We start from the raw sequence: 25,247 nt of genomic DNA, 5'->3' as shown, positions 1-25,247 counted from the left end.
TCAGGGAAATTTCCATTGAAATGATAAGCACTGGACAGCCCCACACTCATATGCAGGGATCTCGAAGCACTTCTTTAAAACAGATCTTCTTAAGCGTAGATCTTGGTCTTACTTCAAGAAGGCCAGGTTTAAGCATATCATCTTTTAGAAAGGTGTTGCACCCTATCTTAGCCAATTACTTTAATTAATCATTAAAAAGCCCAAATTAATTATTTAAACTAGAAAAAATGGATTAGAGAACAAGATCTTCTTCCCCTATAAATTTCATTCACAACCCTTTCTTTAACGACATTGGGAGAAGGCATAGGATAATTTAGGCACATAAGCTTCACCTATGCAGGGCTCGAAAAATCTACAAAATGGTACTAGTCCTGCAGGACTAGTACCTTAAAACATGTCCTCGACCTAACTGCAACCTACTTGACCTCCATCTCTGAAAACGGAGCAAATGTGACAAGATAACAAGATTTAAAGGCATCTTTATTGCACATTAACTTTGTGAGCAATAAAAATGCCTTTAAATCTTGTTATCTTGTCACATTTGTTCCGTTTCACAGACAGAGGACAAAAGTTGGTTTGGTTTCCTACTCGCCAGAAAGGGTGAGTAGGACCTAAAAACAGCTCGACGGTGTTAAATTTAGCTCGACTATGCGAGCGGAATTTTCTAGCCCTGCTATGCATGTATGAAAACTGACACTGCACCTTTAAGGGCTCAGAGCCCGCCAGTATTTCATCATGCGCAGCAGATGGCAATTACTGCACATCGTTCGAGTTTTGGATTATAAAGCATATTGTTAATTATTTGCGTCCCTTCCACGGGGAGGGAGGGAGGGTTGCTTGGATTTCAACTGAGATTCCCTATAGAGAAACTAGGATTACAGGTAAGAACCATTACTTCTCTCTCATGGGATCTCCACTAATAATCATAAGCACTGAATAGAGTAGCAAGCCCATCCCTAAAAAGGTGGTGGAAGAGGACTAAGCAAAGAGATTCCTTGAGGAAGCTTGTCCTATTTGATTATCTGTTTTAGCATCTGAATCAAAACATTAGTGTCTTTTTCTGTAATCAGTAATGGCTGCTAAATGGACTTTAATAGAAGAAATGTGTAAACCAGATTTGGCCAAATCAAGCAAGTATGGTAGTAAACCTTCTTCTTGGCATGTGGTTGGATCAACGTTCTTGTCAAAACACCAGATACAAAAACTCTTCCATTTGAATGAGTAAGAGGCTCTTGTGGATGGATGCTTTGTCCTTCAGAGTTTCAAGAGTCTTGTGGAAGGCTCAAGGTTTCATATTGTATGACTTCAGGAGCCATGCTGCAAAACTCAAAGATGGAAGGTTAAGATGAACAATCTGGCCTCCCAACTTCATGAGAAGGTCTGGTTTGCACGGAAGCCTGGTGTGGTCGTTCCGACATGTAGAGCTTTCTTAATTGAAACCAACATTTGTGAGATTGCTTCGCTCTGAGGGAAACAGTGATCTTGTCTTCCCAAGTGCCTGAATATGGACTTCACTGATCTTCTAGATACGTTCGCAGTGGTCTAATGGGAAGTGTTTGTTTGATCGATGCAGGACGCCATCGAGCCCAGTAGAAATGATACTTGTCTCACTGCTGGATTCGAAGTTTTCATTAGAAATTGACATTTCAGACATATGCATTACAGTTTCTCCTTTGAAGAATGCACTTTTGCTTTTATGGCATTAATAATTTCTCCAAGATAATGAAGAGACTGCACAGGCAAGGAGGTCGATGTTTTACGATTGACAGGTAGATCTAAGCGATTGAGAGTAGTGATAGTTATTTGATCATTTTGACGAGCTTGTTAGTGTGTCGAGGCCTTGATGAGCCAGTCATTTAGATACTGACAGACGAAGATCTTGAGTTTCCCCAAGAAGTGCAACAACCACAACTGTGCACTTCAAAAACGTTCTCGGAGCTGATTTGAGGCCCAAAGAAAGTACTCTGTACTGGAAGTGGTGGGTTCCGACCACAAGTCTCAAGAATTTGCGGTGCTTTTGACTACTTGAATATGAAAGTGTCCTCAAGCTTTATAGACCACAGCCAATCCCCTTGTTACATTTCAGGATAGATTTGGTGTAATGCTAGCATTCTAAATTTCTCTGTCCGTATCCATTTTGTTTGAGACTTTCAGATCTAGAATGGGCCGGGATTTGTTGTTTAGACATTTGTTTTTCACCATAAAGTAACAGGAATACATTCCCCTCTCTTTTTGGGGAAAAGGTACAGGCTCCAATGCTTGTTTTTGAAAAAGAGTACTTCTGTTAGTATTATCTCCAGATGTGAAGATGCTGCTTTTGGTGGAGTAGCTGGTGGAGGAGTGATAAATAAGAGATTGTAAACATTTTGTACAATATTCAATACCCATGCTTCTTTTGTGATGGAACTTCACTACTACCAGAGTGGGTAATAGAAGAAGGTGAAGCAGAGTCTCATTATTTTGGACCTGAAGGAGTTTTTGCTGCCTAAGCACTTTGGTAACCACCTCTTCCTTGTACTTGTCATCTCTGCGGTTGTTGGAAAGGGCTTTGCTGTTGCTAGCCTTGGGACAACTGTGGGGGTTGAACCCACCGAGCAGATTAGCAATGTTTATAAGGGCTGTAAGAATGTTGCTTCTGTGCCTAACGTTTCTCCAGCCAAAGGGCTCTAGGATCTCCATTGCAGTTTTCATCCGAGTCTGATCGTTGTCTGAATACCTTTCAAATAAATTCGCACCAGAGAAGGGTAGATTGATAATCCTCTGTTGAGGCTTTTCTTTGGGAGCTGTCAATCGAAGCAAAGAATGACTTCTCAGAGCTAATCCATGGTAATAACCATGTGCTGCTAACAAAAATGAATCTGCTGCAGCGCTGATCACTTGGTTAGAGACTACCATACATTCATGATTTCAGTGAAATCCTCTATGCAGATCATTCACAAATTGCTGGTGGGATTCACATAAAGGTCAGTCGTATCTAAGAAAGGCAGTTGCACTTACAACGTTCATGTGTGTAGCTGCTGTACCACATACTGTATACCTCACAGAATCAAGATTCCTACTCTCCTTGTCTAGTGGAACTGTGGGACATGGCTTAGCAGAGTGAAATTTCTTTGCAGCCACTAAAGAAGGGTCTGAACTCAGGAATAATGGGTCCTATTCAGGTTGTCTACCTTTTTTTTTTTTTTTTTTTTGGATGGTACCCCATTTGCTGAAACAGGTGTAAAGAAAAGTTCCATAGCTGGTTCCAGTAATCCTGCAACTCCTGGTAGGGGTGGGTCTCAATGAGGAACGTTGGTGAAGAGTTTAAAAAAAACATTACAGACTATGTTGCTGAGGGAGTTGGTAACGTTTAGCTTTGTAACTACTCTTATACAAACTTCTTGAAAAGTATTAATGATGTCAATAGGTGAGATCTTTGTTGAAGTAGTCAGTCCAAGGAGGGGGAAAACCTCTTTGCATCAGAGGACGTCGACGCGGAATAAGAATGAGTTCTAGATCTGGACCTGTGTCTGTGCCTAGAAGAATACCTTTATGAAGAGGCTTGTCTGGATTTGTGTGAATGGCATCTTGAAATTGCTCTTGATCTTCGAGGAGATCTGGATCTCGGTTGAGGAGACTTCGATCTCCCTTGTGTTTTCAGTGGGCCTGCAGGAGAGTGAGCTTCCAAATGCACCACAGTCTGAGGAGGAGGTTGCTCAAGATGCTTGAGGAGCTGGTGGTTGAGACAGCACGTCACTTCCGCCGCGGATGACGCGAAAGTTAACGGCACCCACTACTGGCATGCAGCAGTACTGCTTGAAAATCTTTCAGACCCAGACTGACACCTGGGATTATTACATGCTAAGGAATCTGCAGCTAGCATTCTCTATCAGATAGACCAAAGGTAAAGAAAACTTCATTCTTCTCCCTCAGGGGCACCTACACAGTATTCCAGAACAATGACCATCATTGCATCTGTTCATTTTCTAACAACTGGAAAAAAAGTTTAGAGCGCATTCGGGATATAGTATATAGGATGAAATAATCCATATTGGAGGAGTCAGTGAAAACTAGGTTATTACATATGGAAGGATTAGTAATGGCTCCATCTTGTTATAAGGCTGTCGCCGAATGGATGAAGGACAGCAGGCTGAAGCTGAATTTTGACAAGACGGAGGTCCTCATCCTCTGCTCCACCCCCTCAGCCTGGGATGACTCCTGGTGGCCTACCTCGCTGGGAACAGCCCCAGCACCCACCAACCACGCACACAACCTGGGGGTCATCCTAGACTCCACCCTCTCCATGACTAAGCAGTTCAAAGCCGTCTCCACATCTTGCTTCAACACCCTCCAAATGCTCCGCAGGATCTTCAAGTGGATCCCCTCCGAAGCGAGAAAAAACGTCAACCAGGCCCTCGTCACCAGCAGGCTGGACTACGGAAACGCCCTCTACGCAGGAACAACAACCAAGCTCCTGAGACGGCTGCAACGCATCCAGAACGCCTCGGCACAACTGGTCCGCGACATCCCCTCACGCAACCACATCACCCCCCACCTGAGAGACCTACACTGGCTCCCCATCAACAAGAGGATAACCTTCAAACTCCTTATCCACGCACACAAAGTCCTACACAACACCGGACCAGCATACCTCAACGGACGACTCGGCTTCTATACCCCCACCCGCAGCCTCCGCTCAGCCAGCCTCGCCCTCGCCATGGTCCCACGCATCCGGAAAACGACCGCCGGCGGCAGATCCTTCTCCCACCTCGCCGTCAATACCTGGAACACCCTCCCCACCAACCTACAACAGACCCGAGACCTGCTGACCTTCAGAAGACTTCTCAAGACCTGGCTCTTCGATCAGTAGCAGCTGCCCCCCAGCGCCTTGAGACCCTCAAGGCTATGTAGTGTGCTCTACAAATTCCTTGACTGATTGATTATCACTGATATTCATGAAGTCTTGAGTTGCCAGCTCTTCTCCACAATCAGGAAATTGGAAACATTAAGAAATGAGGATTTCAATAAAGGGGACAAACTTGATTTGTGAATGGATTGAAAGGGTGGTTTATACACTTTGATCTGAAAGGGAGAAGGCTTTCTGATGTAGAGAAAGAGCCTAGGGGCAATATTTTATCATTTGATAAGAGTAAGATGCTTGTGAAGGACTCTTCCAGTGACTGGTGTAGGGTTCTGAATTGTACTCCAGGTAGAATATCCATCCTCTGAATTGATCTTTTTTTGGACATCCATACATATAAATACAAGTAAGATAACACATGATTACTAAGGAAACCAAAAAAGGTGTGCTGTGACTCAACAGCCAAGAGATGCTCAGTGCTGCTTTAGTTAGTTAGTCCTTAAAACAAATCCTTTAAGAACTTTGATACAGTTTGAGAATTCTGCAAGCAAGTTCACACAAAACATAAATCTGTTTTTATTTGATTCATTATAGCTGTGGAGATTATTTGGCAGTCCAAAAAAGGAAATTTAACGTCCGCAATTTTAGTATGAGCTACATAAATACCAGGTGGACTGCAAACACCAAATATATTGTGCACACATAGCTGAGTGTCATGTATCAGACGTCTCAAATTTGGTGTAGGTTTCTTTGGTATGTCTTCAGTAGTTATAAGCACAAGTTACTACTTGTGTAACGATATATCTGTAAGAGACATTAGTTAGTATTATATTGCTTACCTTAGAATATCCATAGGCGTCAGACTGGATCCGGAAACTTTTGCGTAGCAGTACCCTTGCGCGTCGGTAGGCGTCGTCTGCGGCTCCGCGTCCGTCGCCGTGATGACGTCGTCGGAGTACTTAGACGCCGCCTCCGCGTGCTGACGTCAGTTCTTAGACACAGCTTTTCCGCGCCAGAAACGCAGAGCCATGTTAAAAACCAACACTGGTGCCATTGAAACTAGGGCCCTGAAGGGGGGTAACCCTAACCCTAGATATCGGTTCGCAGAACGGGGAGGATGGGTGGGTCGGTAAGGAATCTAATACTAACTAATGTCTCTTACAGATATATCGTTACACAAGTAGTAACTTGTGCATCTGAAAGAGACACGTTCGTATTAGATTCCTTACCTTGGAATAGATACCCCAGCAATACCAACCCCGGTGGTGGGTCTGCGAACCAATAATCACACCAGAAAGTCCTGGAGGACGGAACGGCCAAAGAAGCCATCCCTCCGGACTTGACTGTCCAGGCAGTAGTGTCTTGCAAACGTGTGCAGCGATGCCCACGTAGCTGCCTGACAGATGTCTTGTAAGGGCACTCCCCGGCCCAGGGCAGTTGTAGTCGCCGTGGCTCGGGTAGAGTGAGCCCGCAATCCAACAGGGGGCTCCTTTTTAGCCAAGGAGTAGCATGCCTGGATACACAAGATGATCCACCGGGAGATGGTCCTCTTGTGCACCGCTTTCCCCTTCTTAGCGCCCACGTAACCAACAAAGAGTTGGTCATCCACCCGGAATTGGCGTGTGCGATCCAAGTAAAATGAGAGCGCACGTTTTGGGTCCAGACGGTGGAGCCGCTCTTCCTCTTTAGAGGGGTGCGGTGGCGGAAAGAAGGTTGTCAAGGCGATAGACTGCCCGATGTGAAAGGCCGTGACAACCTTGGGCAGGAAAGATGGCTTAGTACGCAACACCACTTTGTCCGGATGGACAGAAAGGAAAGGTGGAGTACAAGAAAGGGCCTGGAGCTCACTCACTCTCCTGGCAGAGGTGATGGCAACCAGGAAAGCAGTCTTCAAAGTTAGAAGGCGGAGAGGACAGTTGTGAAGTGGCTCAAAGGGAGCGCACATCAGAAACGTAAGAACCAGGTTCAAGTCCCACTGAGGCATCACAAACAGAACAGGAGGGAATGTGTGCGTGATGCCCTTTAGAAATCTATTTACAATAGGGGACTTGAACAAAGAAGGTTGATCAGGCAGCCTTAGAAAGGCTGAAAGGGCAGAAAGGTAGCCCTTGATAGTGCCCAGAGCAGAGCCCTGCTGGGCAAGAGAAAGAAGGAAGAGAAGCACCTCAGAAAGAGGGGCAGCAAGAGGATCCACAGCCTTTGCTGTGCACCATGCCACAAATCTGTTCCACCTGCAGGCGTATACCGACTTTGTGGAGGGACGCCTGGCTGCCAGAATGACGTTACAGACTTCAGGAGGCAAGTCAAATGGCCTCAACTGTCGCCGCTCAATCTCCAAGCATGGAGGTGGAGACTAGACCGGTTCGGGTGGAGGACCGTCCCCTGTTGCTGCGACAGAAGGTCCTCCTGAAGAGGCAGACGAACCGGGGGATCGACTGACATACTGAGTAGCTCTGGATACCAGTACCTTCGAGCCCAGTCCGGAGCCACAAGGATGACTTGGGCCCGGTCGCGCTTGATCTTCTTCAGCACTCTGGGCAGAAGTGGTATAGGCGGAAAGGCGTACAGTAGACCGCAGCTCCACTCGCGACGAAAAGAGTCTCCGAGCGAGTGCCGCCTTGGAAATTCCAACGCGCAGAACTGATGACATTGCGCGTTCTCTTCGGTGGCGAATAGATCTAACCAAGGCTCTCCCCATTGCTGAAAGAGGCCTTGCGCCACGTCCGAGTTCAGACGCCATTCGTGATCCATCATGCACCGACGGCTGAGCTCGTCCGCCCTGGCGTTCAGAGAACCTGCCAGGTTTTGAGCCACCAGGGTCACGCCCTGGCGTTCCAGCCATTGCCAGAGGCGCAGAGCCTCCTGGCAAAGGGTCCACGACCCCACCCCGCCCTGTTTGTTGCAGTACCACATGGCGGTGGTGTTGTCCGTGAACACCTGCACTACACTCCCCCGGACAGAGGGGAGGAATGCTTTCAGTGCTAGACGAATCGCCCGTAACTCCAACAGGTTGATGTGGAGCCGGGCCTCCGCCGGAGACCAGAGGCCTCTGATCTCCGCCTCTCCCATGTGGCCTCCCCAGCCCTGGAGGGACGCATCCGTCACAACTACGTGCTCCTGTTGGGGAAGGGAGAGGGATCTGCCGCTGACCCAATCGCGGTCCGTGAGCCACCACTGCAGCTGTCTCGCAGTGCCCTCCGAGATCAGGACGTGGTCGGATAGGTTGCCCTGATGCTGGGCCCACTGAAACTTCAGGTCCCACTGCAGAGCCCGCATCCGCCACCTGGCGTGATGCACCAGCAGGATGCAGGAGGCCATCAGCCCCAGAAGCCGCAGCGTCAACCTGACCGAGACCCGAGATAACGGCTGAAAGATGGGAATCAGAGCCTGAATATCCCGGACCCGCTGTTCGGGTGGATAAACCCGAAACCGCGCCGAGTTGAGAACCGCTCCGATGAAAAGGAGCTTCTGAGAGGGGCACAGGTGTGACTTCGGCACATTGATGGAGAACCCCAGCCGGTGCAGGAGGTCTGCCGTAGTCTGGAGGTGGCTGACGACTGTTTGGGGCGAGCCCGCCTTCAACAACCAGTCGTCGAGGTAGGGGAAGACTGAAACCCCTAGCCTGCGCAGGTGAGCTGCGACCACCGCCATCACCTTTGTGAACACCCGTGGGGCGCTGGTAAGGCCGAAGGGGAGCACGGTATACTGAAAGTGCTCGTGGCCAACCGTGAACCGCAGGTAGCGCCGGTGGGCCGGCAGGACGGGGATGTGGAAATAAGCGTCCTGCAAGTCCAACGCTACCATCCAGTCTCCTGGGTCCAGGGCAGCTAGGACTTGAGCCAGTGTCAGCATCTTGAACTTCTCCTTCCGGAGGAAGCCGTTGATGTTCCGTAGGTCCAAGATAGGGCGTAGGCCCCCTTTGCCCTTCTTGGGTACCAGAAAGTAGTGGGAGTAGCAACCACACCGTACATCTGGCCCAGGAACGCGCTTGATGGCCCCCTTGGCCAAGAGGGCCCTAACTTCCTCCTGCAGAAGTCGCAAATGATCCCCCGATACACGGTGGTTCTGCGGTGGCATGGCTGGAGGAGTCGCCTCGAAGGGGAGGGAGTAGCCCCTTCGGACGATCTGCAGCACCCACCTGTCCGAAGTGAAGGTGCTCCAGTGGAGGAGGTGATGGCTAACCCTGCCCCCCACTGGCGTCACATGGGCCTGAAAGCACGGACTAGGAGGGTTTTGAGGCGGATGCTGCGGGGGAAGGTGTGGACTGACCTCGCCGATGTCCCCGACCGCCGGGACGGCGGTTCCCACGGCCGCCACCGCGTTGGGTATTACCTTGCAGAGCGTGGCTGGCAGCACGTGTGGGCACACCCCTTTCGTGGCCACGAAAGGAATGAAAGGCAGCCGATTGCTGGCGCGGGGCCGAGAGGCCCAAGGACTTGGCCGTAGCCCTGGAGTCCTGAAAGCGCTCGAGCGCATGGTCTGCCTTGTCGCCTAAGAGGAGACGGCCATCGAACGGCATGTCCATCAACGTGTTCTGGACATCGGCCAAAAAGTTGGCGGACCTCAACCAGGCGTGGCGTCTGACCGTCACCGTCGTTGCCATCGCTCTACCCAGTGAGTCGGTGGTATCCAGCCCACACCGTATGGCTGCATCCCGGCCCTCCACAAGGGCTTGGCCAAGTTTGGCCCGTACCTCCAACGGACACTCTGGCAGCACTTCCGCGACCGTATCCCACAGAGAGTGGGTGTAGCGGCCCAAGAGGCATGCGGTGTTGGAAGACCGCAGTCCCAGACTTAGGGACAAGAAGATCTTTTTGCCGTACTGCTCGTACCTCTTGGATTCCCTGTCCGGCGGTGCCGACGGGAATGCGGTCTGGGAATTGGAGGCCTGGATGACCAGGCTCTCGGGGGTAGGGTGGGTGGACAGGAAACATGAGTCGCCCGGGGCGGGTCGGTGGCGTCTGGCCACGTTCCCATCTACGGGCGAACCCGTAGCGGGCTTGGACCAAGTGCCCAGAAGAACGTCGGTCAAGGCCTCATTAAAGGGCAGCAGAGGCTCTGCCGAGCTTGAATGCGGTTTAAGGACCTCAGTGAGGAGATTAGTCCTCACGGCCGCGACGGGGAGCTCAAGGCCCAAGGCCTTGGCAGCCCTCATCAACACCACACTGTAGGTTGCCCCCTCCTCCGAAGCCACGGTAGGAGGGGAGACAAAACCAGTGTCTGGAGAAGTGTCCAGACCACTGGCCTCCCCAAGGTCTCCTGCCCAGTCCTCATGAGACTGACACTCTCTGGTCAGAGGGTCCTCAGACCCCTCCCAATCCCCTTCATCACCCATCTCCTGAAACTCAGGGTTCTCAACTAATGGGGCCTGCTCATAGAAGTGAAACTCCCCAAACGACGTCTGGAGCAGCGCCCATCTGGGCCGTCCCGACATCGGAACAGGAATGAAGGGGGCATCGGGGACGGCGCCGCCCAAGGACGGCGCCGGAGGCGACACCTGATGGTCCGACGCCGGGGAGGTCGTAAGGTCCACCGGCGACGATCCAGATCCCGAAGAAGGTCTAGCGGCGTCCCGCGGCGCCGGGACAACTGGACCCCGCGGCGCCGGGCCCGAAGGTGCCGGCGCCGTCGGGATAGCAGGAACCTGCGGCGCCGGGCCCGAAGGCGGCGTCGGGCCGAAGCACCTGACGGCGTCGGGGCCGAAACCCCCGACCCATTAGGGGTTTCAGACGGGTCCGCTGGTCCCGAAGGCGCCGCGGAGCCCGCTGGAGGAGAGAGTTTCCTCATGGCCATGAGGAAGTGCTCGATCTCCTCCGGCGTCGCGTTTAGCCCAGGGACCGGAGGGTGTGGGGCTGGACGCGGCGCCCGCGACTCCGACGGAGCCGCGTGGGCGGTGTCACCCGAACCCCCAGCCGCATCGCGCGAGCGTCGGGGGGGGGGGGGGGGGGGGGGGGGGGGGGGGGGGGGGAGGGAGTCCGCAGAGCGATGACGCCTCTTGGACTTCTTGTGCTTCTTACCTGACGACGACTTCGACCCGGAGGAGTGCGGCCTACTCTCTGAGCGGTGGTGGCTCCGAGCCCGCGACCTGTCCCTTGACCTCCCGTGGGACCGAGACCTCTCGCGGCGCGGGACCGACTGCCGGAGTTCGAGTCGCCTGCGGGACCACTCCCGCCTGGCTTTCGAAGAGAGGGCCCGGCAGTCGGAGCAGGCCTTGTCGTCGTGATCGACGCCTAGACAAGTTAAACACAGGTGGTGAGGATCCGTGACCGACATCAGGCGATCGCAATCCTCGCAGTGCTTAAAGCCGGGCATCCCTACTGCACCAATCGGAGTTGAAAGACTTCGAGAAATGATCAAAAATCTATCAAAAAGTTAGTCAAAAATTTACTAGGGTTACTGCTTTTTCCAGATCTGCGCTTGCTGGCGCGGAAAAAAGAAGAACGGACGTCAGCACGCGGAGCGGCGTCTAAGTACTCCGACGACGTCATCACGGCGCCCATGACGCCGACGACGGACGCGGAGCCGCAGACGACGCCTACCGACACGCAAGGGTACTGCTACGCAAAAGTTTCCGGATCCAGTCTGACGCCTGGGGATATTCTAAGGTAAGGAATCTAATACTAACGTGTCTCTTTCAGATACTGAGCATGTATATCACTCACACACTTTAGCCAATACACAACACAAATCAAAGCGGTTAAGAAAGAAGTCAGTTGACCAATATTAAAGTCGTACCTACCCAGACTGGGAAAGATGTTTTGTATATAGTTGTCGCCAGACGCTGAAACTCGAAGGGTCCAAATTCAGGCACTCAGTCAAACAATTCAAAAGCTACATAGTAGAAAAAACAATTCATTTTGTAAGTAAATAAAGGTAAACTATACAGATATCTGTTTACAGCAAACGCAACTCTGGGTGCCTCCAGCTAACAATGTTTGCAATGCAGGAGGTGGCTTTGTGTCTGCCACCTCAGACACAAAGCCTACCAATAAGAAAACAAGTTACTTACCTGTAACTTTGGTTCCCCAGTATTGGTAACTTTCATATATTCCCATGCTTTTGTATCATTCCCCATCATCGGAATGGGAGTCTCGGTAACAAAAATAACACAGCAGTAGGTACAAAAAAGAAGAAAAAAAGGCCTAGGCCCCATTCCCTTTTGTAGCATATCCGCCTCTTTTTGTAAAAGAGACCAAACTAAGCATCAGCAAATCCGAAGAGCCTCACCCCATAGAACCCTCCTGAAGGAACCTCAGAACCTCAGATTTTCGTAGCCTTTGTGCAACAGTAACCACATCTGCTGACGGCTGAGCTTTCCTCGGGGAGGAGGGTGGGCGCATGGGAATCTATGAAAGTTACCAATACTGGGGATCCAAAGTTACAGGTAAGTAACTTGTTTTCTTGCCCCATTATTGGAACTTTCATAGATTCCCATGCTTTTGTATCAGAGTAGCTAGCAGTAAGCAAAAAAGCACATTTTGTAGCATAAATATATATAAATATATATAAATATCTCAGTATGCATACTTTCATAAGAGAATAAGTAAAAACACATTGCAATAGCCACCATTACTCACATTAGATACAAAATGTGCAGAAAAGGAAGGAGGGATAGTAAATAAAGCTCACCAATCAGTGAAAGAGCTTCCTCAGGACTGCTTGTCCCAAAGCCGTGTCCTCCTTGGTCAACTTGGTCAAGGATTCCAAGCAGTAATGCTTTGTAAAGGTGTGCATGCTGCTCCAAGTCGCAGCCCTGCAAATGTCTCGGATGTGCACTCCCGCGAAGAGAGCTGTAGACGAAGCCACAGATCTTGTGGAATGTGCTCTAATCTTGCTGGTCAGCAGCATACCCGTTGTCGAATGGCAATAGAGAATGGCACTGGAAATCCACCTCGTAATACTTTGTTTAGAAAGTGGGAGGCCATTGCGAGGACCACCAAAAGCAATGAACAATTGTGAAGATTTACGAAATTCCTTGGTGCGATCCAAATAAAATTTCAAGCACCGTTGTACGTCCAGAGAATGCAGTGACCTCTCCGCTGGTGTGGAAGGGTGAGGAAAGAAAGATTTAAGAATCACTGGTTCATTCAGGTGAAAGTCCGAAGGCACCTTGGGTATGAACCTCGTATTTGTTCTTAAGATTACTGTATCCCTCTTGAACTGGAAAAACGGTTCCTGTATAAGGAGAGCCTGCAACTCCCCAATACGTCTCGCCGATGTGAGGGCAAGGAGAGCCAATTTCCATGAAAGAAATTTCATGTCCGTCCGATGTATTGGTTCAAAGGGGTGCTTCATGAGCTGTGTGAGAACCAAATTTAGCTGCCAAGTAGGAGGCGGAGGCCTCACTGGGGGATAGACTCCGAACAATCCTTTGAGAAACCGTTGAATTATTCTTGAAGACGAGAGAAGGTCCAGATGCAGAACGTCTGTATCGAGAAATCGCTGCCAAGTGAACCTTTATGGATGAATGAGCTAGTCCTGTCTTAGCCAAAGACAAAAGATAAGGAAGAAGTTGATGAGGCTGAGAAGAGAAAGGGTCAACACCTTTCTTCCTGCACCAAATGCAAAATATCTTCCATTTCAAACGGTAAGTCCTATTCGTGGAAGGAGCTCTATCCTGGGAGAGAACCTCATTTCATTTAAGATGGGAAGGTTCATGAATTCTCGCTGCTCAGGAGCCATGCAGTCAGGTGTAATGAATCTAGATCCGGATGCCAAATCTGTCCGTGGGACATTGTGAGAAGATCTGGAATCGTCCGCAAAGGAAGAGGAGGGACGAGAGACAGAAGATGAGCCCCGTGAACCAGAACTGTCTCGGCCAAGCAGGGGCTATCAAGATCATCTTGCATAGTTCCACCTTGATCTTCCTGAGAAGCCTCGGGATCATTGGAATGGGAGGAAAGGCGTATACAAATGCTATTGACCATGCTATCGAAAGCGCATTCGTTAATGACCCTCGATGGTGAAGCCTGCTTGAATAAGACCGGCAGTTCTTGTTGGCCGGGGTGGCAAATAGATCTATTCAGGGTTTGCCCCACGGGAAACATCCTTTACAACGCAACTTTTACCACCCTGTGCCTTTACGATGCAACTTTTACAACGCAAACCATAACAACGCATTGCGCTGGGGGGCGCTCTAGGACAGGGAATAGGTTTAATTTACTATCCAACACCTTCCCTACTATCCACGGGGACTGGAGTTGGAATAGTAAATTAAACTATTCACTATCCAGCGCCCCAAAGCACTACGCGTTGTAAAGGCATGCGATGTAAAAGCATGCGTTGTAATGTCATACATCCTTGCCCCACTGTTGGAAAATTTCGTCCAGAACCCTTTGGTTCAGTTCCCATTCGTGACTGACTGAGGATAGCCTGCTGAGTCTGTCGGCATTTTCGTTTAGGACCCCGGTAGATGATCCGCCTGAAGCGATATTTCTTGAAGAATAGCCCACTCCCAGATTTCCTGAGCTTCCTGAGACAACGGAAGAGATCTGGTTCCCCCTTCCTTGTTTATGTAATGCATGGCTGTGGTGTTGTCCGTTCGGATGAGAACTTCGGAACCTCGCAGTCGAGGGAGAAATGCTTGAAGAGCCAGCCTGATAGCCCTGAGTTCTAGAAGGTTGATGTGAAGAAGACGGTGCTGAGGTGACCAATGCCCGCTGACATGAAAATCCTGAAGTACAGCTCCCCAGCCGTCCAGTGACGCATCCGTTGTCACCACCTGAGGAGACGGATTGCTTACGAAGGATAGACCTTGGGAAAGGTTTTCCTGTTTTGTCCACCACAAGGCTGCTTTTTTCATTGCTAAGGTGATCGTTACCTTGTCATCGAATGAACCGTGAATCTGGTTGCACTGTTTATCTAGCTGCTCCTGAAGAGGTTGCACCCGCAATCTGCAGTGAGGAACCAGAGGGATGCATGAGTAGATCACTCCCAGAAGGGATTTGTAACGGCGTACTGAAAGAAACAACCTTTTTCTCAAGAGCAGCGCCATGGCTCGCAGTTTTTCCTGCCTTTCTAAGGATGGGAAAGCCTGGTTAAGATTTTAGTCCAAGATGGCCCCAAGATTCGCGCTGTCCTGGACAGAATCAGAGACGATTTCTCCTTGTTGAGAGTAAGACCCAAATTCTGGAATAGGTTTGTACATGCGTTGACTGCTTCCCTCGCAGCCTCCCTGGACGGAGCCTTCAGCAACCAGTCGTCCAGGTAAGGGAAGACCTGAAAGTGATTTTTCCGCAGAAAAGCTGCCACCGGTGCCAGCACCGTGGTGAAGATTCTTGGGGCCGAGCGAAGTACGAAGGGTAAAACCCTAAATTGAAAGTGGCTCTTGGCTACTGGAAACCGTAGAAACCTTTTGTGTGCTGGGTGAATGGGTATGTGAAAATACGAATCCTCGAGATCAAGTGTGGCCATGAAATCCCCTGGATTGATGAGACGCAATATGTCTTAAAGCGAGACCATCCAAAAGGATTGGGAAATGAGATAGGTGCTGAGCTCCCCGAGATCTAAAATAGGGCGCCATTTCTCCAGCGTCTTCTTTACCAGGAAGAACCTGGAATAGAGACCCTCCCCTCTTTGTGATAAGGGGACCAGCTCCACAGCTCCCTTTAAGAGCATCTGATGAACCTCGAGCTGCAGGAGACGCAGATGTTTTGACGGAATGGCAGGAGGGGGCTTGGATGGTGGGATTTGTTTGAATTCCAAAGTATGGCCCTTTCGAATGATGTTTAGCACCCAACGGTCTGATGTTATCTTGGACCAGTTGTGAAGGTATTGAGATACCCTGCCCCCTACAGATGTTCTTTTGGTGGTGGGCACAGCAGGAAGAGCAAGGACGCCGCTATTGCCTCTTAGACGTATTACGTCCCTGGCGATTCGGTTTCCATCTAGTATTCGATCTTGAGAAAGTCTAGGTTTGACCTTGTTTCTGATGATAGGGCTGTCGGTATTGCTGAGACGCTGACCCATATGACGAGTACCGCTGCTGCTGGTATGAGCCTCTGTATGTGGTACTCTTGCCTCTGGCACCCTTGAACGGAGCCTTTCGTTATTTAAGTGTACCAAGAGACCTAGCCGTCTCTGTATACTTCTTAATATCTTGGAGAGTATCATGTATATGCTTTCCAAACAACGCCTCTCCATCGAAAGGTAGATCCAAGATATTATTTTGGATCTCCGGCCTGAACCAAGTGTCTGAGCCATCCCTGGCGACGAAGAACCACTGCCCCAGCTAGTGAGCGCAAAAGCTGTTGTGGCGATGTCCATGGCGCAATCGATTATCTCCATTGATGTTGCTTACCCCTCCTGTAGAATCTTCTTCGCTTCACCTTTCGCCTTCTGGGGTAGTTGATCTAAATAAAGCGAAATGTCACACCATAACGGGCGATCATATCTGCCCAGTATCGCCAAGGCATTCGCTGCCCGCACCAGAAGACTAGCCATTGAATAGAATTTTTTCCAGCGTTATCCAGTCTCCTGCCTTCCTTATCAGGGGGAGTAGTCAAATGAGCTGACGGGTTGCGGGACATCCTCTGCGCAGTCTGCGAAATCACCGAGTTTGGTTTTGGGTGCCCAGTCAAAGCCGCCGGACCATCCTCGGGCGCCTTATATTTCTTTCCCAGGCGTGGTAGGACAGGGACCACCGTAACCGGGTTTTTCATAGCCTTCAGACCTTCTTCCCATACATGTTGTACAATCGGGATAGATCTAGTCACCTTCTTATATGGCTCCTTAAAGTCATATAGAAAACACTCCGTGGCAACAGACGGCATAGATAGCTTGAATCCGCTAGATGCCTTTTCCATTAACTTATGGAACCCCCCGATATCCACCGGAGGGGAGTCCACAGGGTCTGGACATGGTGACGCCGGGTCCGGGATTACATACTCATCTCATTCTAAGCCCTGATTAGGCCTGCCATCGAGATTCTGATCCTCATCAGAGGAATCATCCTGTATGTCCAGTGGCGTTGAAGGTACCTGTGGAGCCGGTGTTTGCGGAAGAGACCACCTGAGTAGACAACTCCGGAGAGATCATCACAGGGGTCGTAGGGGCAGGCAAGGCTTGACTAGCCGTGGTAGCAGCAGGTTGAGAGCACCTTGATTTGTAATCCTGCAACATGCTATGGAGATCTTGTAAGAGAGAAGTTGTAACAGACACCATCTCTTGGCTTGTGAACCCCTGTGGTAGAGAAGAATGTTGATAAGCACATTCCTGAAGATATTCTCCATCCGAATCTGTCTCGTGACATTTCACCAGCAGTTGGGATGGACTGTGTGCATACCCAAACGATTCCTGATCATCATCTGAACCTTCATCATCCTCCTCCAACAACAAAGCGGAAGGCAAGGGGGTAACCCTCCTTGGAGACGTCATGTCTGGAGTAATTCTTCTCAAAGATATAGTAATTTTCTCCGTCGATGACAGTATCGTCGACGATCCCGTCGACAATGGAGCTATTAAAGGTAGACCTGCTGTAGTCGACGGAATAGGTACCATCGACGGACGAACTGTCGACGACGAGATGGGCTTTGTCGACGCTGTCAACAGCGAGACCGTCGACACTCCTGCCGCCGTCGTTAATGTAGTCGTCGTCGTAGCACTGGTCGACGACACCGTCGTAGTCACCACCGTCGACGAAATCTTCGTCGACGATGTTCCCGTCATCGTCGCTGTCACCACCGGCGACGACTCAGTCGACGCAGACGATCCCGTTGACACAGATCGTACCGTCGACGCACCAATTTAATCTTGGGCTTCGACAGCTTCGTCGACGGAGCCTTCTGCTGCGTCGTCAACGACTTGGAACTCCTGTCAGACTTCTCAGAAGACTGAGAAGATGGCATTTTGAAGGCTGGAGCAGTCTTCATCCCAGTGGAGGGTGTAGATGGTCCCTCCCTCTCCTTTACACCGTGGTGAGAAGATTCGACTGGGCCCTGGCTCTCAGACTCGCGGGGGGTCTTTTTTGAGGCCTTAACTGGACGCTCCACAGAAGGTGAAGGGGAAGCCCTACCCCTTTTGACGAACCTTATTGAAGATGAAGCTGAAGAGGACTCCTCACTGTTGCTGGAGACTGTCTTTCCTGGTGTTCAGTTTTTAGAGCCAGGCGAGGAGCCGACCCTCACGGTCCCTGAGGGTCTTGGTAGAAAAGGTGCGGCAGATCTTGCAGTCCGCAGCATTATGATCTGGGTACAGGCAATATATACAATCTTTATGCCTGTCCTCAACAAATAACCTTTTATTGCCACAGGTCGAACATGGCTTGAAAAGGGCCTTCTTCTCCTTATCAGACATCCTGGAAGGGACAGCCAACAATTCTGAAGAAAAAAACTGAAGAAAATCATCAAAAGAGTAGAGATTGAGCAGAGCTCAAAGGAGACTCCCTAAGCACAACGTGCGGTAGAAAATCTGAGGTTCTGAGGTTCCTTCAAGAGCGTTTTATGGGGTGAGGCTCTTCTGATTGGCTGATGCTTAGTTTGGTGTCTCTTACAAAAAGAGGCAGATATGCTACAAAAGGGAATGTGGCCTAGGCCTTTTTTCTTCTCTTTTGTACCTACTGCTGTGTTATTTTTGTTACCGAGACTCCCATTCCGACGGGGAATGATACAAAAGCATGGAAATCTATGAAAGTTCCAATACTGGGGCAATCAGAGGTACCAGTGTGCAAAACGGGGCCAGGAAAAATGCATTTGGTAACACACATCAAGCTTTTTTTGCACATAAAAAGTATAGGACAGTGGTGAGGTCCACCACTGTTTAAAGAATATATATTAGCAGATTACGAACGTATGCATACATAAAAAGGATAAATGTAAAATTGAACATTTTAAAATGGTCTGTAAATGTGAAAGACATTGAAAGCTAAAAATGAAGTTGGTATCTTCAGCTTGATTCATAGGGTCATCTGAAGTACATCAAAACAGTAGTATAGACAACTGGAAACCTCAATTAAATCACTAGTATGCACAGACAAAAAGAAGGCATAAATTAGGAGTGAAAAAGACAAAGCAATATGCTAGAGCGCGTCATATTGCATTATCTTTCTAGAAATATATCCAAACTGAAATGCTCCAAACGTCCCATTAAAATGTTGATGTTTGGGCATGTTTTGTCTGTACATTAGAAAAAAATCATGATGTATGCATTTTAGTAATATGTACTTGTTTCTGTAGCTTTGTATATGGTTTCTGCGGCTAAAGGTTTAGAAATTTCTTAGGTGGGGTGGGCGTGGGGGCGGTGACCGTTCGCCATACATTGGGGGACCCTAGAAGTCAAAACATTAAGAAATGCATGAATTCGGAAATAAACAAGGTTTGAGACAAAAAAGCATTATATGGATTCTAGCAGAGTATCAATCGAATGAAATTTGATTTTATAAAATTAATTCTATACTTTTTTCTTCCTATAATGGCAGACCTTACCTCTTTTTTCATGTCAGTGGGACAGTTTGGCGTAGCTCTTGAAAGAAAGGAGGGGAAGTAGGTGTGCAATGTAGTCTCAGGTTGTGCCCCAAATGCTAAGACCTTTAACCTGGGATAGAACTGCCGCAACTGTTCTTGTTGGCTGCAAGTACAATACAGAATCTAGTGAGATACATGTGTAGAGAAAGGTCACATATTAGAATAAAATGGAGTGTGGATTAAAGACCTATGTCAATCAACAATAACTGTGTAATGGGAGAGAGCAATTTAGAAAAAAAGTCTGTTTTCCGCTATTCACAAAGAGTTGGCAGATCCCAAAAATCTTCTCAAAAGGACTTACCTATGGTAACACTCTCTTTCTGGAGAATACTCTATTAAATCGCAGATCCTCCATATTTAGAATATCCCTAGGTGCAAGGTTGCATCGGAAGATGTAAACAGCACTACTCCTGCACGCCGGTAGCTGGCGCCATGCAGCTCTACAATGACTACATTCCTCTACCCACAAGTGACAATGGAGCCACATAGAAGCGCCACCCCTGAGCAGCAACGTCCGTTTCTTTCTTGACTCTGTTCACCACCTCAGACACAAAGCCTAACAATAATCAGAGGCACCAGTGTGCAGATCTCTAGTTTATGATTTTTTTTTAAGAAGGAAAAAAAGAGACCATTTTCACAGGACAGAGAGTAGGGAGGGCACTGGGGAATCTGTGAGCGTTACCATGGGTAAGTAACTTGGTTCTTCTGATATATACTACTAACCACAGATTACATCCCAAGGTGTTCAGTCTCTGGAATAGCTCAGATGAAATATCCAGATGGAATGAATGGGCAAAGTGTCTGCCTATCAGATCTGGCTGTCATGGAATTAATGCTTCGAAAACGTGTGCATGAATGCCCACATCACAGCCTAACCGATATCAAGAGCAGGTACCTAGTGTGCCAGCGCAATGGTAGCAGTCTTGCTGGTGGAATGGGCCCTCAGACCTTCAGTACACTGCTTTATAAGAAATGTATGTGCAGAGATCTATCCACCTTTACAAAGTTGTTTTTTACACTGCCTTGCCTTTCTTTATCTAAGAGAAACCAACAAAAAGTGAACTGTCAAGAAGTTGTAAAGCACAATACAGTGTTTTGTGATTTGTAGTGTGATCAAACTTTTTTCTTCGTCAGTAAAAGCGTGGACTACAGGCCTCTCTCGTTTAACATTTAGCTGTTATGTAAAACCTAGAGCCTCCTGTTGACATCTAGTGTGTATAGCGTCTCCAGGGAGTGGAAGTGTATTACCTGCATTTGTGTGCAAGGAGGATGGGAAAACCGAAACGGAAGTGAGGGAATATGGAGACAGGCTACCTTTAGAACTTCAATGAGGACCTTGCTAGCAAAAGGCTACGGATTTATTCTTTCAGAGCACTAGTTGGTAGACAGTAGGGGTTAAAGGTGAGACTGCAGCTTCTGCTGTTTTAGGTGACAAAGTTTCAATAGAGGATCTGCCCTTTTGTCCCTCTATGATTGCTACTCAGAGAATGCTTACTTTCATAAATACTGATTAGTTCAACCTATGCGTGGGATCACAGAACACTTTTACAAAATGAAGAAAAAAGGAATCTTTTACTATAACATTTTACCTATACATAAATTAAAATTCATTTGCTTTTTTAACAACCTGTATCAAACTAGATATGACCCTGGATCTGAAGCAGAAAGCTCTCAGAAATTAGAGTAATAATTTAACAAATTTCACCACCCTCTCCTTTTTAAAAGGAGAAGTGCTATGAAAGCCTTGACATAGGCAAAACGACTTTGAAAGGAGGAAAGAACAAAACATCTTTAAGATAGCCAAAAAACTATAGTCCCAGAACATGCCTCACGTGTCCATTAGTCTCCTAGGTTAATTTTGCACCATCTCTGAAACATGCTGAATGCTGTCTATTCAGTGATTCTTCTTACCTAGGATCACCAAGGGAGTCAAAAGGATTGTTCCTAATTGGAATGAAAATTCTCATGATAGAGAATCAGTGTTATAGGCTGGTAACCTTTTCATGTGCATCATGTGATGTGCATTAATGTTAATAAACACTGAACAGAATGCAAAGCTCAACCCTTCACCAAAGGAGATGGGAACAGGCAGAGAATTAAAATATCATACAAGCTTGCAGATGTCCTGAGTAATTGGTAATGTCTTAATTGAGATTCCCTTAATTCTTGTCAAATAAGACTAAAGATAAACATTTAAGTCCAAAACAATTGCTCCCATTGCTACAGTATTTCACCTGGCCTTTAACACTGATTGTGGCTTATCCTTTACAGAAAAGAAATATGAAGGTATACATTCTTTACCTTGCAGATAGAGGTAATTTATACCAGGTATGGCGTTGCCACTTTCAACATTTATATTCCTTAAAAATAACTTAATCATATGGCCCCTGTCCCAATAAATTTACAGCTCATTTGTTAATTAACTATTATTCACAGAGGTGTTGCACTATTCAGTTTAAAGATAATACTCGCTGGTGCTTTCACTTTTTCTATAAGAAGGCAGGCAAGTCTGGTTACCAAGTTGCTGTGGTCCTAGACCAAGTGGCACCTCCCTAACTAAAAACCCAAAGAAGCATCCCTTCCAAAACCTGGTTCAACTCTGATCTTAACAACGAAAGACGCTCCTTTAGGCAGGCCGTAAGAACCGGGAGGCAACACCCGTCCCCCTCCCATCTAGCCCTCTGCTAGGTCCAAGTACAAAAAACATGCTCAATGAAAAGGCCTCCTTCTTCCGAACACAGCTTGATAAGGCCATAAATAGACCTAGAGAACTCTTCAGCATTGTCAAAAAACAAACTTCCTCTGACCCCCTAAAGCGGATAGCCACTAACAAGAAATGCGAAGTAATTGCACATTTCTTCTCTGATAAAGTCACCAAAATGGATCAATCCTTCCTCTTAAACTCCTCCTCCCCCAACCCACTACCTTCCTATGACATTCCCCCTGATCCTCCATCCTCATCTAATCCTCTCCAGGTCCCCTCCCGCCTCTCATCCGTTACCTTCCCACCTGAAACCAACCCTTTTCTTCCCCAGCAACAAAAAAACACCTCCTGGCATACTTTTCACCCTGTCACAGAACATGAAGTCTATAACATAATCTGTAAACTCAAACCATCTTCTCACACCAATGACCCTATGCCCTCTAACCTTGTCCTAGACCTTAAACATATTATTGCCCCTCTCTGGACCACCCTTATAAACGCATCCCTGACCACCGGGTGTGTTCCCGCCTCCCTCCAACTGGGTCAAATCACACCCATCCCCAAAAACCCCAACACTGATCCCATTGACCTAAATAACCTCCGACCGATCTCTAACCTCCTTCTCCTCTCCAAAGACCTTGAAAAGTGCGCCCTGCTCCAACTGGACAATCACATCAACATGTTCGACCTCTTTGACTCACTGCAATCCGGCTTCAGAAAAGGATGCAGCACAGAATCTGCCATGCTCAACAGAGTGGATGATATTCGTCACTCACTTGACAATTGTGAGTCTTCCCAACTCATTCTCCTCGACCTCTCCGCGGCTTTCGATACTGTTAACCATTCTGCCTTACTTAACACCCTCAAAATCCGCTTTGGCCTCAATGGCCATGCCCTCAAATGGTTCACCTCCTTTCTCTAACACAGAACCCAACAAATCAAAATCGAGAACTGTCTTTCAAACCCCACTCCAATCGCCCTTGGTGTACCCCAGGGATCCATTCTCTCTCCCGCTCTCTTCAACCTCTTCATGGAACCACTCACCCTCATTCTCAAAAGAGCAGGAATCAATTACCACCTCTATGCTGACGACACTCAACTTTACTATAAGATTAAATCCCACTCTGATGTCCTACACCTCAATGACACCCTGTCCAAGATCCAATCATACACGAAATTTGGCAAAAAGGTACTGCTTGGCTCAGCCCAACCCCCTCCGCCCCCCTTGGGGCTTTATTTACATATTCGTGGTGGGCTCACGCCCCCCCCCGCGCGCAGCCCTGGGACCATCACCCCCGGGGCTTTAAATTTGCACGTGGGGGGTGGGCATTGAAGCCCCCCCACCCCCTCAAGTCCCGGGGACCACCACGCCTGGGGCTATAATTAAATAATTGTGTAGCGGGGGCACACGGTCCCCCGCTGCCCCGGGGACCGCCACCCCCGGGGCTTTTAAAAAAAATAAACTTTTGTGGGTGGGCTTGAGCCCCCCCCCCCCCTCACACGCCCGGGGACCGCCAACTCCCCGAGGCACTAAATATTTAAAATAGGGGGACCACCACCCCCCGGGGCTTTGAATTAAGTGGGAGGGGGGCCGTGCCCCCCACCCCCGGAGTCAATGATGACCCTTGGGACGACACCCCACAGGGCCGGCTCCTGCAGTGTCCCCGGGTGCCTCGCGGCCAACTAGCCCACCAGATCCCTCCAGTAAGCACAACAGAGTGTTGTAAAAAGGGGTGTGGGCTCTGAAGACCTCTCTGCAATGTAGCTCTTAGACGCATACTGGAGGTATGTGGTGGGCTAGTTGGCCCCCAGGGGCCCTCAGGATTGAAGAGGAATTAATTCCATAACTTAAACGCGCCACAGGGCGTGTTTGCAGACATGTCATCTCAGGCCCCGCCCCCTTCCTTCACCATTGTGCAAATGCGCACCCCCTGGCGAGTTTTAAGTTGGGGAATTAATTCCCTTTGAATCCTGAGGGTCCCTGGGGGCCAACCAGTCCAGGTTCAACGGGACTTAATTTCCCAACTTAAAACTGTCACAGAGCGCGTTTACACAGTGGTGATGGGAGGGGGCGGGGCCTGAGGTGACGTGTGCAAACACGCCCTGCGGTATATTTTAAGTTGGGGAAATAATTCCACTTCAATCCTGAGGGCCCCTGTGGGCCCACCATGTGCTTCCAGTAAGCGAAACTGCGCTGCATTGCAGAGGTGGTCCAACCCATGCCACTTTTTACATCTTTCTGCAACGGCACTTACTAGAGGTACCTAGTGGGCTAGTTGGACCCTAGGGACCGTCAGGATTCAAAGGGACTTAATCTCCCAAATTAAAACGGCCGCAGAGCGTGTTTACGCAGTGGTGAAGGGAGGGGACGGGGCCTAAGGTGATGTGTGCAAACACGCCCTGTGGTGCTTTTTAAGTTGTGGAAATAATTCCCCTTCAATCCCAAGGGCCCCTGAGGGCCAACTAGCCCACCAGGTGCTTCCAGTAAGCGCCACTGGGCTGTGTTGCAGAGAGGTGGACTAGGCTGTACCCCTTTTTAAACCACTCTGCGATGCTTGCTGGAAGTACCTAGTGGGCTAGTTGGACCCCAGGGACCCTCAGGATTCAAGAGGACTTAATCTCCCAAATTAAAACAAACAAAGTGGTGAAGGGAGTGGACGGGGCCGGAGGTGACGTGTGCAAACACGCCCTGTGGCGCATTTTAAGTTGGGGAAATAATTTGACTTGAATCTTGAGGGCCCCTGGGGGCCAACTAGCCCACCAGATGCTTCCAGTAAGCGCCACTGCGCTGCGTTGCAGAGAGGTGGTCTAGGCAATTCCCCTTTTTACACCTCTCTGCAAAGCAGCTCTGTGGCACTTGCTAGAGGTATCTAGTGGGCTAGTTGGACACTAGGGACCCTCAGGATTCAAGGGGACTTAATCTCCCAAATTAAAACTGCCACAGAGCATGTTTACACAGTGGTGAAGGGAGGGGACAGGGCCTGAGGTGACGTGTGTAAACACGCCCTGTGGCGCATTTTAAGTTGGGGAATTAAGTCCTGTTTAATCCAGAGAGTCCCTGGGTCCAACTAGTCCACCATGTACCTCCAGTAAGCACCACAGAGCTGCGTTGCAGAGAGGTGGTCCGAGGCCATGCCCCATTTTACACCTCTCTGCAATGCAAGTCTGTGGCCCTTACTGGACATACCTGGTGGGTTAGTTGGCCCTCAGGATTAAAGGGGACTTTATCCCTCAACTTAAAACG

At 48.8% G+C, this 25,247-nt stretch overlaps 1 protein-coding gene across 1 annotated transcript in view; it reads right to left on the bottom strand.

Annotated features, from left to right (window-relative positions):
• The window catches only part of TMEM214 (transmembrane protein 214), a 418,213-nt gene that overhangs the window by 245,083 nt on the left and 147,883 nt on the right, over nucleotides 1-25,247 (bottom strand). Inside the window, exons 9-10 of the mRNA XM_078650054.1 lie at nucleotides 19,261-19,402; nucleotides 11,580-11,671 (exon numbers count right to left, since the gene is read on the bottom strand). Of these exons, the coding sequence (XP_078506180.1) occupies nucleotides 11,580-11,671; nucleotides 19,261-19,402 (234 nt within the window). The remainder of the gene's footprint in view (nucleotides 1-11,579; nucleotides 11,672-19,260; nucleotides 19,403-25,247) is intronic.

The sequence above is a fragment of the Lissotriton helveticus genome, chromosome 6, assembly GCF_964261635.1.
Source record: "Lissotriton helveticus chromosome 6, aLisHel1.1, whole genome shotgun sequence".
Classification (NCBI taxonomy): domain Eukaryota; kingdom Metazoa; phylum Chordata; class Amphibia; order Caudata; family Salamandridae; genus Lissotriton; species Lissotriton helveticus.
This window is presented reverse-complemented; position numbering and strand designations above follow the sequence as displayed.